The sequence below is a fragment of the Chanodichthys erythropterus genome, chromosome 15 (assembly GCF_024489055.1).
Source record: "Chanodichthys erythropterus isolate Z2021 chromosome 15, ASM2448905v1, whole genome shotgun sequence".
Classification (NCBI taxonomy): Eukaryota; Metazoa; Chordata; class Actinopteri; order Cypriniformes; family Xenocyprididae; genus Chanodichthys; species Chanodichthys erythropterus.
The window spans coordinates 29968323-29981307 of record NC_090235.1 but is presented as its reverse complement, the minus strand read 5'-3'; the positions used below and the strand labels follow the sequence as shown (position 1 = coordinate 29981307).

Below are 12985 nucleotides of genomic sequence, written 5' to 3'. Positions count from 1 at the left end.
AGGAGGTGGAAAAGGCAGTCTTCCATTCGTCGCCTGCTCGGATGCGAATCAGATTATAAGCACACCGGAGGTCTAGCTTGATGTAATATTGGGCTTGACGAAGTTGTTCAAGGGCCGCTGGTACTAGTGGCAGTGGGTACCTGAACTTTATGGTGATGTCGTTGAGGCCACGGTAGTCTATGCACGGTCGGAGGCTGCCATCCTTCTTTTTGACGAAGAAGAACCCCGATGAAGCGGGATAGGTAGAGGGCCGAATGAATCCTTTAGCTAGTTCTCCCTCGATGTATGACTTCATAGCCTCCTCCTCAGGTTGAGACAGCGGAAAGATACGGCCCTTGGGGGGCGTAGTCCCAGGCAGCAGATCAATCGCACAGTCACTGGAGCGGTGTGGCGGTAGTTCCGTGGACTTGGATTTACTGAAAGCTAGTGCCAGGTCGTTGTACTCGGCGGGAATGACTGATTCCTGGTCGACTGGGGCTCCATTGACGGCTATGGCATGAATGGCGATGGGTCGAACTGGACTCAGACAATGTTGATGACATGCGGGGTCCCACTGGACAATTTGACCCTCCTTCCAGGAAATGACTGGGTTGTGTGTGCGGAGCCAGGGCAGACCAAGGATGACGGGGTTGTTGGGTGAGTGAATGACGTAGAAGCGAATTTGTTCCTTATGAAGGGCCCCGACTTGAAGGCCGAGCTCAGCGGTGATATGCAACACCCTTCCTCCTCCTATGGGCTTCCCGTCTAGCGCCTCCACTGTTAATGGTGAATGACAGTTGGTCTGATATGAAGTTTCCAGCGGTTCCGGAGTCTAGGAGTGCGTGAGTGGACACAACCCGGCCGTTACAGGTGACTTGGATGGGTATTTTCAGGCAGTTAGAGGGATAATCTGAACTCACCGATTTGAGGTTGGAGACGTTGGGTCTGATTGGGCAGTTTATCTTGATGTGACCAGCCTGTCCGCAGTAGAGACATAGATGCATTTGGCGCCTTCTCTCTCGTTCTTCGGGTTGAAGAGGGGTATATCCAAGCTGCATGGGTTCTGGTGTGGTTGCGCTGGTGGCGATGGAACGAAGCGGCCGGCGGGAGCGGAGGAGATTATCAATGTGGATGGCCAGCTCTATGAATGAAGTTAATGACCTGCCCTCGTCACGGCAAGCCAGTTCAGCTTGGAGCTCCAGGTTCAGGCCTCTGCGAAAGAGTAGTTTCAGCGTGTCCTCCACCCAGTCTGTCTGCGCGGCCAGCGTGCGGAACTGTAGGGCAAACTCCGTTTTGACTGTGGGTTGACTGGGGACGCGTGATCGCCTGACTGGTAGCGGCGGGAGATGGCGGCATGGCGGCCTCAGGAGGGGCGAGGCGTAGGCTTTGCAAAGTCCTTACTAGTTCCTCGGTGAGAGAGGTGAGTCGGTTCAGCTGGTGTTGGTGCACCGCGAGCTGGCTGGCTTGTGCTGAAAGCTCGGTGGAAATTTGCATGAGGGCTGCTGGATCGTTTGGTGGCGAAGTCTTCTGTAATGATGGGTCAACAACGTGAGGATCCATTTGCAGTGTCTTTATTAAGACAAGGCAGCACAATGCAAACAGGGACAAGACAGTAGCGTAAACAGGGACAGGCTTGGGTCGAGACAGGCGGCAATAAATCAAGGTCTTACAACAGGCTGGGATCGTGGCAGGCGGCAAACAAACAGAGTCCAGGGAACAGGCAGAGATCGGGGTCAGCAGCAAAGGTTCACAGAGGTAAGGCAGTCCAATCGATAACAGGGTAACAGTCCACAAGAAAACGCTCAGAAATGATCACCAAGGCAAATCAAGACTTCGCGGTGCATGGATGCGTGTGTGAGTGTTTTATGGAGTGAGTGTGATGTGGTGCAGGTGTGTGCGCAATCAGTCCCAGGAATGAGGGCCCATGGGAAATGTAGTCCAGATAGCAACAAGTCAATATTCCGGTGACGGCTCCCTCCGGCGGCCGGGATGAAGAGCCGCGGGAGCCGTATTCATAACAGCCGCGGATGTTCTAATCGCGTCACAGTCCGGTGCAGAAGGGGGTGGTAATGCATCAATAAGCTGGATGCCAACCGCCATAGAAGAAGAAGCAGCGTCACTGTGAATATACACAGACCCGGAAGAGAATACAATGCTGAATAAAGTCGTAGTTTTTGTTATTTTTGGAACAAAATGTATGTTAGATGCTTCAAAAACTTCTAACTAACCCACTGATGTCACATGGACTACTTTGATGATGTTTTTATTACCTTTCTGGACATGGACAGTGCACCGTACATACACTTTCAATGGAGGGACAGAAATCTCTCGGACTAAATCTAAAATATCTTAAACTGTGTTCTGAAGATGAACGGAGGTCTTACGGGTTTGGAACGACATGAGGGTGAGTCATTAATGACATAATTTTCATTTTTGGGTGAACAAACCCTTTAAAGGCATTTATAATGATACAAAAGATTTCAAATTTTTAACTTATTAATCAAAGAATCCTGAAAAAAAAAAATGTATTATGGTTTCTACAAAAATATTAAGTAGCAAAACTGTTTTCAACATTGATAATATTAAGAAATGTTTCTTGAGTAGTAAATCAGTATATTAGAATGATTTTTGAAGGATCATGTGACACTCAAGACTGGAGTAATGATGCTGAAAATTCACATCACAGGAAAAAATACATTTGAAAATATATTAAAACAGAAAACCGTTATAATAAATTGTAATAATATTTCACAATATTACTGTTTTTAATGTATTTTTGATCATATAAATTCAGCCTTTTGAACAGTGGTGTTTGTAAGAACTAAAATGTGAGATGTGTCATTCTAATGCAACATTTATTCACAAAAAAATTGATGATTCATACAAATTGATGTGCACAGATTTTATAAAACATAAAGAGAACAAGCAACAATCTGTAGTGGCCTTTTTTGTCAGTTGAATTCATTTTATCACTGGCATGAGGCTGTCTCATTGTGTGTTTTTTTTTTTGTTTCAGCTCAGTGGCTGAGCAGCTGAAGCGAGGAGAGATGGTGCAGGCAGAAGCCTTTGACTCTGTCACCATCTACTTCAGTGACATTGTGGGCTTCACCGCATTATCAGCTGAGAGCACACCAATGCAGGTCAGTAAACACTCCTCAAGGAGTTGCATGGAAATAATTATAGGCTAAATTTGTCAATCATGAGTACAGTATTGAGTTAAAATAGATGCTCTATTTGTCGATTTGTACATACCACAGGTGGTGACGCTGCTGAATGATCTCTACACTTGCTTTGATGCAATCATCGACAATTTTGATGTGTACAAGGTAATTCCAGACAGTCATTACATTCAACGTCTGTTCAACGACATGAGTGCTCGATTAGTTCAAGTGGCTAAGATGCATCTTACAATCAGTGAGCCGACCCTTGTGAAAAAGTATTATACTTTTGTATACTTTTAAAAAGAGTAATTATTACATAAATAATATACTTTAAATGAATATACTTAAAGTCTGCATAATTAAAGTTGCGACCAACTTTACTTCAGCGTTTTAATGTATTTTCTGAGTGAAAATATAGGGCGTGACTTGTTTTTTCCACTGGGAATTGATAATTGGATATAGAAAAGTAGGTGTTCCATTCACCTTGATGTCAAAGCTCGCAGCAGACTGACATTTGAAGGGGATGTCCTACACAAGCCGTCAAACTGATGTCATCAGAGAAGGCCATTCCAGAGGGGAAATACATTTTCAGATATTGATTAAAGATTACAAAGATTTTTTTGTGAATTAACTTGCACAGATTAATTGTTGACCACAAGACTAGTAATGTGTACTAACAATGTATTGGGTCAATTTTGATTTCATGCCAACTTTAAGTCCAATCTAAATATAATGTTTTCAGACACTTTATTGCATGTTAGTTGCGATAAATAAATGCCAAGAAATCTAAATCCAAATTTTTATATAATTTCTGAGACCCTGATTACAAAAAACAAAAGTCTCACCATTAAAAGCCATGTCCCAAGCACACAATTATAATGTTCTCATTATAATATTATGTAGCCTATATGACAGACTTGTGCTGCACATGTTCAGGTTCAGGTGAAAATGTTGCACTGTATTTTCCTTTCTGAAGTGATTTCAGTCATATTTCAAGCAATTCAAAACCATAATGACAGACAGTGCACATCTGAGGTGTCTTAGCTGAAGGAAATAAGCCATTATTCATCGCCTTTAATAAATCAGCCAAATTTTCTTATCTGGCCGATAATAATAACATTACAAATGAACATATATTGGCCAATACCGATATGGTGGCCGATATATCTTGCATCCCTAACTTAAGTACATCTTTGTATGTAATTTCATAATTACTTCTATTGTCTTTGAAATATGGTTAAAGTTTACAGTTGAATGTACTGAAAAACATTTTTGCTAAATACTCTTTAAACACACTTTAATGCCATTTCTATTGAAACTTTTGTCATGTATTTGAATAAATTAGTAATTACATAGTAATTACATATTATATTTATAATGATGAAGTTGCAATTTAGTACATTTAAAATATATTACCTTTAAATGTAACACTGAATTACACACTTACTTTATATGTTCTTTAGTATGTTAGTCAACACATCTAAATAAGTGTATGTCTTTAAAGGGTTAACTAACCCTAAACTAAAGCCTAACCCTAATTATATAGTACATGTTATAAGTACATGTTGTTTATTAATATTAATCAGTTCTTATTTGTATAATTACGGTGTGACAAGGGCACCTTAAAATAAAGTGTAACCAAATGTAAAATCTGATAACACTTTTTTTACAGTGTCCTTGTTACACATTATATGTGTAATTACTATAGTAATTACTACAAATTGTGCATAATTACATGCAACTAACCCTAAACCAAACCCTAATGCTAATCCGGTAACACTTTATTTTATTGTCATGGTTACATATGTTACATGTAGTTACTGTAGTAATAACTATAAATAATGCATAATTACTTTCAACTAACCCTAAACCAAACCAAACTCTAATCCTAATTCTATATTAAGTACATGTAGTTACTTAATATTACTCAGTACTTAAAGGTATAATTACAGCGTAACAAAGACACCTTAAAATAAAGCGAAACTGCTAATCCTAACCCTATAGTACTAAGTAGTACATGTAGTTAATTACTATTATTCAGAACTTAAATGCATAATTACACTGTAACACAGACACCTTTTAAATAGTGTAACAAAAATCCTAATTGATTGTTAAAAATAAAGTTGTGAAAGTATACTCTCTTTAAGTACACTTAAATGACCTTTAATTTCATTAATATTATATCTGCTAGTACAGATTAAAATACACTAAAAGTGCACATTCAGTAGGATTAAGTGCGTTTCTTATTCACAAGGGTAATGATGTGTTTTTGTGTGGCGCCCCCAGGTGGAGACCATCGGCGATGCATACATGGTGGTGTCAGGACTTCCCGTGAGGAACGGTAAACTGCATGCACGTGAGATTGCCCGCATGTCTCTGGCTCTACTGGAGGCCGTTCACTCTTTTAGAATCCGCCACCGACCCAGCCAGCAGCTCCGCCTACGCATCGGCATCCACAGCGGTGAGGATCATGGGTCATGAAAGTGTTTAATAGAGTACAAGTAGAGCACAGAGCAGTCTGCCCTCTCTAAGGATTTATCTGTTTGTTCATGACTGACTGTAATGGGGAGGTTTGACTGACGGTTATGTGTGTGTGGGTGTGTGTTTTCATGTGTCCAGGCCCCGTGTGTGCAGGAGTGGTTGGTTTGAAGATGCCTCGGTATTGTTTGTTTGGCGATACAGTCAACACAGCTTCACGCATGGAATCCAATGGAGAAGGTGAGGTGCCTCCAGACTCCATTTATTTTCTGAAGAGTCCATTTATAATGTTAGTCAAGGTTTCTTTCACCGCTGTAGTTGTAATTTACACTACTATTTACATTACACTACACTGTTGTCACTATGTTCTTAAAAAAAAATTTGAAAGAAGTCTCTTACTCTCACCAATGCTGCATTTATTTGTAAAGTAAAAAACAGTAATATTTTTAAAAAATATTATTACAATTTAAAATAACTGTTTACTATTTGAATCTATTTTAAATTGTAATATATTCCTGTGATGGCAAAGCTGAATTTTCAGCAGCCATTACTTCAGTCTTCAGTGTCACATGATCCTTCAGAAATCATTCTAATATGCTGATTTGCTGCTTCAGAAACATTTCTTATTATTGTCAATATTAAAAACAATTACTTAATATTTTTGTGGAAACAGCAATGCTTTTTTTTTTTTTTTTTTTTTTTTGCAGTCATTGATGAAGTTTGATGAAATCTTTTGTAACCTTCTAAATGTCTTTATTGTCATTTTTGATCAATGCAAAAGAAAGAAAATGAAAAGAAAAAAAAGAAAATGTTACTGATCCCAAACTTTTGTACAGTAGTGTGGTTATAAATGGTCATTTTGCACCCTCTTTCTGACAGATGGAATTTACTACTGCATCTTTAAAACTTCTATATGTAAATGATCTCTGTTATGATTGATTAACTTCTTTGAATGTGAAAACTTGTACTTTCCGTTTATTCAGTTGAACTGATTTGGGATTTGTAAATCACTTTACAGAGTAAAACTGTGCAGTGGGGAACCAAAATGTCCATATAAATACACAAAATATAGTGAAAAACAACAGTATTTACAGTAACTAAGCATTTATTTCAGTACAAAAAAAAAAAAGATTCCTGATATTATACAGATTCCTGGGAGGAATGACTATTTGAAAACTCTTTCATCAAGTGGATAATGAATCCTTAAATAGCCGTTAAAGGCTTAGTTCCCCCAAAAATTAAAATTCTGTCATCATTTACTCACCCTCATGTCATTCCAAACCGATAAGACTTTCTTTAAACTTTGGAATACAAATGAAGATCTTTTTGATTAAATATTTCTGTTCCTCCATAGACAGCTACACAACGACCACTTTGTCGCTTCAAAAAGTTCATAAAGAGATCGTAAAACTAATCCATAAGAATTGAGTAGTTTAGTCCAAATTTTCTGAAGAGACTCAATCACTTTATATGATGAACAGATTTAATTTAGGCTTTTATTCACATATAAACATTCATCAATTCGCACATCAGTTGTGGTAAACGGAATCTCAAGCATGTTTGCTTGACGCGTGCGGGAACCAATGAGGTTCATTCTCAAGTGTTACACAGCATGTTTGAGCTTCCAGAAGAGGTTTGTTCTCACGCTTGAAGCAGGTTTGGTTGCACTTCTGTTTATGTTTGCTAATCAATGTTTATATGTGAATAAAAGCCTAAATTCAATCTGTTCATCATAAAAAGTGATCAAGTCTCTTAAAAAAAAAATGGACTATTGAAGCGTCAAAGTGTCAGTTGCGTGGATGTCTATGGAGAGTGTAATGATACGGGACTCATGGTAAGATCCATATGCAGCTTTATTAAATGTGAGCGTGGTCGTACAGGCAGGGTCTGAACAGGAAAAAACAGGAACAGTAAGGAACAGGCAGAGTCGTTGTCAGGGTACAGGCAAAGGATCGAGGCAGGCAGCAATGGGTTGTAAACAGGAATCAGGCAAGAACAGTAACAAACAGGAAGACCGGGAGATAACGCTTAGAATTGCACACTGGGAAAACAAGACTTTGCGGTGAGGTGGTGTGAATGAAAGTCCTTTATAGTCCTGGTAATGAGCTGCAGCTGGGTGTGGTGATTGGTGTGGAGTGTGTGAATGTGACTGGCAGAGAGGATGATGAGGAATGTAGTACGGGAAGCGACAGGAACAGACGGTGATCATAACAGAGAGACAGAAAGCTCTCAGATTTCATAAAAAATATCTTCATTTGTGTTCCAAAGATGAATGAAAGGTTTACGGGTGTGGAACGACATGAGGGTGAGTAATTAATGACAGAATTTTCATTTTTTAGGAAATTAACACTTTTATTCAACAAGGATAATTAATTTGATCAAAATTGACAGTAAAAACATTTTAATTGTATGTTAATGTACTAATAGTTCTGATGTCAGTTTCTGAAAGACTAATTTTTGCAGTTTTTGCAGGTTTATTATTTCAGAATTTATTATAATAAATTATAAGTTGTATTTCTTATGCTAACAACAAAACAATATAATGAACCTTAGTCATGGTATTTAATTTGATGCAAACAAAAATAGTGTATGCATTTATTTATTTTTTTTATATAATACTGTGTACTGGTACCTCTTCCATCAGCCCTGAAGATCCATGTGTCAGAAGCCACACGGGCCGTATTGGAGGAATTCAACTGCTTCCAGCTGGAGCTCAGGGGGGATGTTGAGATGAAGGGAAAGGGACGGATGAGGACGTACTGGCTGCTAGGAGAGGTCAACTCCAACAATGCCTAAAAACTGACTGACAGAGAGGAAGAGCTACAAAACAAACACATCTAAACAAATACCGGGGCAGTGTGGGACAAGGCAGCCCTTCACTGAGATGAAAGGATGAAAGACCAGACTCAGAGAGTAATGTTTCAAAACTGGGTCTTATTCATCTTTCACCTCCCAAAGTTTCACGTTATTGCTTCATGGGAATGTTGCTATGACATGTTTTTGCCAAGTAAACTCAAAAAGAAAAAACAATACTTGCGCAGAATCGTTTAGACAAATGGACAATGATATAACACACCATCAGATCGGTGACTGTTAAGCTGAATGTTTAAGCACAGGACCTTCTGCTGGTGTGATATCATACCCGTCCCGGTCTTGTAGGAGTTTTGAATTTTGTTTTGTCGTTATAGGTCTTTGTCCAGTTTTTTTAAAGCAGTCATCAGGAGTTGTTTGGGTCTGTTTGTTGTCATTCTTGTTTTTGGTCATACAGAGACACAGAGCTGTAGTCGCTTTTTTTTTTTTTTTTTTTTTTTCTCCTTTTCTTTGTTTTTTAGCCATGCAAAATGTTCTCGATTCCTCTTCTGGGATGCAGATCAGTTCAAAACTCTTCCATCTGCCAAAACTGATCCAGAGGGTTTTGAAGCACAGATGAAAGTTACGCACATAAGAGAAATAATAATAAATATCAAGTATGATTAAGAAAGCATAGAAACGTGCAATGATGAGATTTTGTTCTTAGAGCTCAAGACCATTTCCCTGCAGAATTCCACGAATATTGGGGTACGTTTAGACAAATGGACAATGATATAACACCAAAATAAACCAAAAAAGAACTGCACACTGCCATTGCTGCTCTCAGAATTTAATAAAAAGACAACGTTTCGACCAAAGAGGTCTTCGTCAGGTCAGGCAAACAGGTATGCCTGACCTGACGAAGACCTCTTTGGTCGAAACGTTGTCTTTTTATTAAATTCTGAGAGCAGCAATGGCAGTGTGCAGTTCTTTTTTGGTTTATTTTGGAGTTACTTTATGATCGAGCACCTGCCCTGAGTTTAGTTGGGATGTGCGCATTTTTTCTTTTTCACAATGATATAACACACCATCAGATCGGTGACTGTTAAGCTGAATGTTTAAGCACAGGACCTTCTGCTGGTGTGATATCATACCCGCCCGGGTCTTGTAGGAGTTTTGAATTTTGTTTTGTCGTTATAGGTCTTTGTCCAGTTTTTTTAAAGCAGTCATCAGGAGTCGTTTGGGTCTGTTTGTTGTCATTCTTGTTTTTGGTCATACAGAGACACAGAGCTGTAGTCCCTTTTTTTTTTTTTTTTTTTTTCTTTTCTTTTTTTTTTTTTTTGCCATGCGAAATGTTCTCGATTCCTCTTCTGGGATGCAGGTCAGTTCAAAACTCTTCCATCCGCCAAAACTGATCCAGAGAGTTTTGAAGCACAGATGAAAGTTACGCACATAAGAGAAATAATAATAAATGTCAAGTATGATAAAGAAAGCATAGAAACGTGCAATGATGAGATTTTGTTCTCAGAGCTCAAGACCATTTCCCTGCAGAATTCCACAAGTATTGGGGTATGTTTACACGACAAAGATGTACTAAAAACGTAAAAGTTTTTCTTTTGCGTGCAGATGACAACATTGTCACACTGATCCATGATAACACAGATCCGTGAAATCGCTGCATTATGCTGCCAGGCCAGTAGGTGGCGATGTCACTTTGTAAAGAAACACTACACGCCTCTAGACTGCACACGTAAAACGCATGTGCATGACACAAATTTGTGTTTTTGTAGTTTACACAGAGACAATTATGGTATCAAAAACGTGCACGTTTTCAGGCCTCAAAACCCTGTTGTCGTTTAAATAAATGGGCAAAACGCATAAAAAGTTTTCCGTTTTTATTAAAAAACGGTGTTGTGTAAACGGCCCCTTGTTGTTGCAACAGTGTTTCAGCTAAAACTAGCCCAGGGATGTTCTTGTGTTCATTTAATAGCAGGATTTACTTTCCTCTCATAGTCAAGAAATTACATTTAACTACTGTAAAGTGACATTTCCAAATGGATCTTGATTTTATCCATCAAGACTGAATTAGATTATTCCTGGATTACTTTGTTATTGGTTAATATTTTTGCTACATTTATGAAATCTGAGATTCCACTCTGAATCATTCACGGTCTTGGACTCAAACAATTTTGGGGTCAGTATAATTTTTTTTTTTAAAGAAATTTATACTTTTATTCAAAAAGGATGCATTAAAATGATCAAAAGTGACAGTAAAGACATTTTATCTTTTTTATAAATGTATCTTTTTTACCAAAAGATTTATATTTCAAATAATTGTTGTTCTTTTGAACTTTCTATTCATCAGGAAATCCTAAAAAAAAAATGAATCACCTTTTCAACAAAAATGTTAAGTAGAATCAACACTGATAATAATAAGAAATGTTTCTTGAGCATCAAATCAGAAGATTAGAATGATTTCTGAAGGATCATGTGAATCTGAATACAGGTGAAAATTCAGCTTTGACATCACAGGAATATTAATCAAATAGAAAACAGTTATTTCATTAAATTGTAATAAATTACTGTTTTCACTGTAATTTTGATCAAATAAATGCAGCCTTTGTGAGCATAAGAGACTTCTTTTATAAACGGTTTACTGAAAATCTTACCAGCCCCAAACTTTTGAACCATAAAATTATGGCAAAACATGTATCTACATCACCTCTATATTCACTTGCAAAATACTGAAGAACAAAGAAAGTTTGTGACACAGCTATAATAAAATAACACCAATAATGATGCAAACAGCTGAATGTGTAGACATTTAAAATGTGTACTTCCTTTAAGTCGAAGCTGCTGCCATTTTAATAGTTTTTCCTAAAATTCAATGTTTCTAACTTGCAATTATGCGAACAACAAATATGTGAAGTTTTCAGTAGCTGAAAACTTAATATGTAGTTGAATAACCATAATTCTGTTACATTTAAATGAAGGATCATGAAAACATTTCTTCAGAATGTGGATAAGAGCAGGAGGACTTATACTCAGTAAATGAGTACATTTTGACTTTTGTTTTCAATAAGCATAATACCTTTAAGTTCAGGGCTTGAAGGGACAGTTGAACCACATGAACACATCTTTTAATATTCATCAGCTCACAATGTTTTGAAGATCATCTTCATTAAAATGCACTCAGTATTTTCTGATAACGTATGTAACTTTCCAACCAACAACTTCTTGCTGTGCACGACAAAATATAAGCAATGCCAAATTCCATCCAGTATGAAGCAAATGTCAAGTTTAAGATCAAGTTGAATCACATTTCTTCTCCATTCTGAAAGCTTTCACAGATTCTGGTGTTTTATAAGGTTTTAACTGTGCAGTGCTGCTCACCTCCCTGTGTCTAAGCTGAGATAATGAGGATTTGGACAGAAACTTTTCCTGTTGCAATGACACCTGCTGAGCCATCAAATCTCACTGGGGTCAGAGTCATCTGGGTTGGCTGTTACATTTCAGAACAATACAAAATCTTTGATCCATTTCCTGTGCCGAAGACTGCATACAGTACATCCTGAGAGGAAACGGTCCAACAATTCTCTGATGGCATTAAAAGCTTTGGTAATAACACTGCTCTACTTTTTAAACAAACATGAATGTCTGGGCCAGATGTAAATAAATGCTGTGTTTTTCCCACATTACTTAACTTCTGCTGTGACAGCTGTCAGTCAAACTGTAGCAATGCACCACGTGGACATGATGACGGACGTTCTGTGTCATGAGATCCTGAGTGATAATGTCAGATGTACAGTCTTTAAGATGCAGCTCCTCTTGCTTTCCTGTTCGGAGGGCATGAATAATGATTGTAATGTTTTATCTGTCTTCTATGTGTGGTTTGGATAGCTGGGTCTGTGGGTGATATTGCTATATATTACTACAAAGTCTTCAAGTGAAGTTCAAATTGATTATTGTGTTTTTTTGGTTATGTTCTGGGGGAGGTGGATTGTGTAAAATAAACACATTAAAAAACACTGAGCCATCTTTACAAATTCTTGTGCGTTTAATGGTATTCAGCAATGTGGTATTTGTCACACAAAGTCAGCCTTTTGAAGAATAATGAGGTAAGTACTGCTATATTAGCACTATAAGTTGTACATAAAGACCATTTATACTGGGGGAAATTGCCACATTTATTATTTTCTGTTAGCAAAAATCTTTACCTTTTCCATGTTTAAATATTTCTGTCAATATTCAATATAGCCATTAATACAATATTTTAAAGCTAGATATGTTATTTAAGATAGCTTTAATGTAACTTTATATTTCAAACAACGGTATACTTCTCAAGTTAGTGTCAATAGATTGATTGATTGATTGATTGATTGATTGGCTACATTTAAAGGGTTAGTTCACCTAAAAATGAAAATAATGTAATTCATTACTCATCCTCATGCCGTTCCACACCCGTAAGACCTTTGTTAATCTTCGAACACAAATTAAGATATTTTTGTTGAAATCCGATGCTCAGTGAGGCCTCCATAGCCAGCAATGATATTTCCTCTCTCAAGATCCATTAATGT

At 37.7% G+C, this 12985-nt stretch overlaps 1 protein-coding gene across 1 annotated transcript in view; it reads left to right on the top strand.

Annotated features, from left to right (window-relative positions):
- npr1a (natriuretic peptide receptor 1a) overlaps nucleotides 1–9203 on the top strand; it is a 119352-nt gene extending 110149 nt beyond the window's left edge. Inside the window, exons 18-22 of the mRNA XM_067411760.1 lie at nucleotides 2996–3119; nucleotides 3237–3305; nucleotides 5427–5601; nucleotides 5760–5858; nucleotides 8263–9203. Coding sequence (XP_067267861.1) covers nucleotides 2996–3119; nucleotides 3237–3305; nucleotides 5427–5601; nucleotides 5760–5858; nucleotides 8263–8414 — 619 coding nt within the window. The 3' untranslated portion in view covers nucleotides 8415–9203. The remainder of the gene's footprint in view (nucleotides 1–2995; nucleotides 3120–3236; nucleotides 3306–5426; nucleotides 5602–5759; nucleotides 5859–8262) is intronic.
- Nucleotides 9204–12985: the final 3782 nt, after the last annotated feature.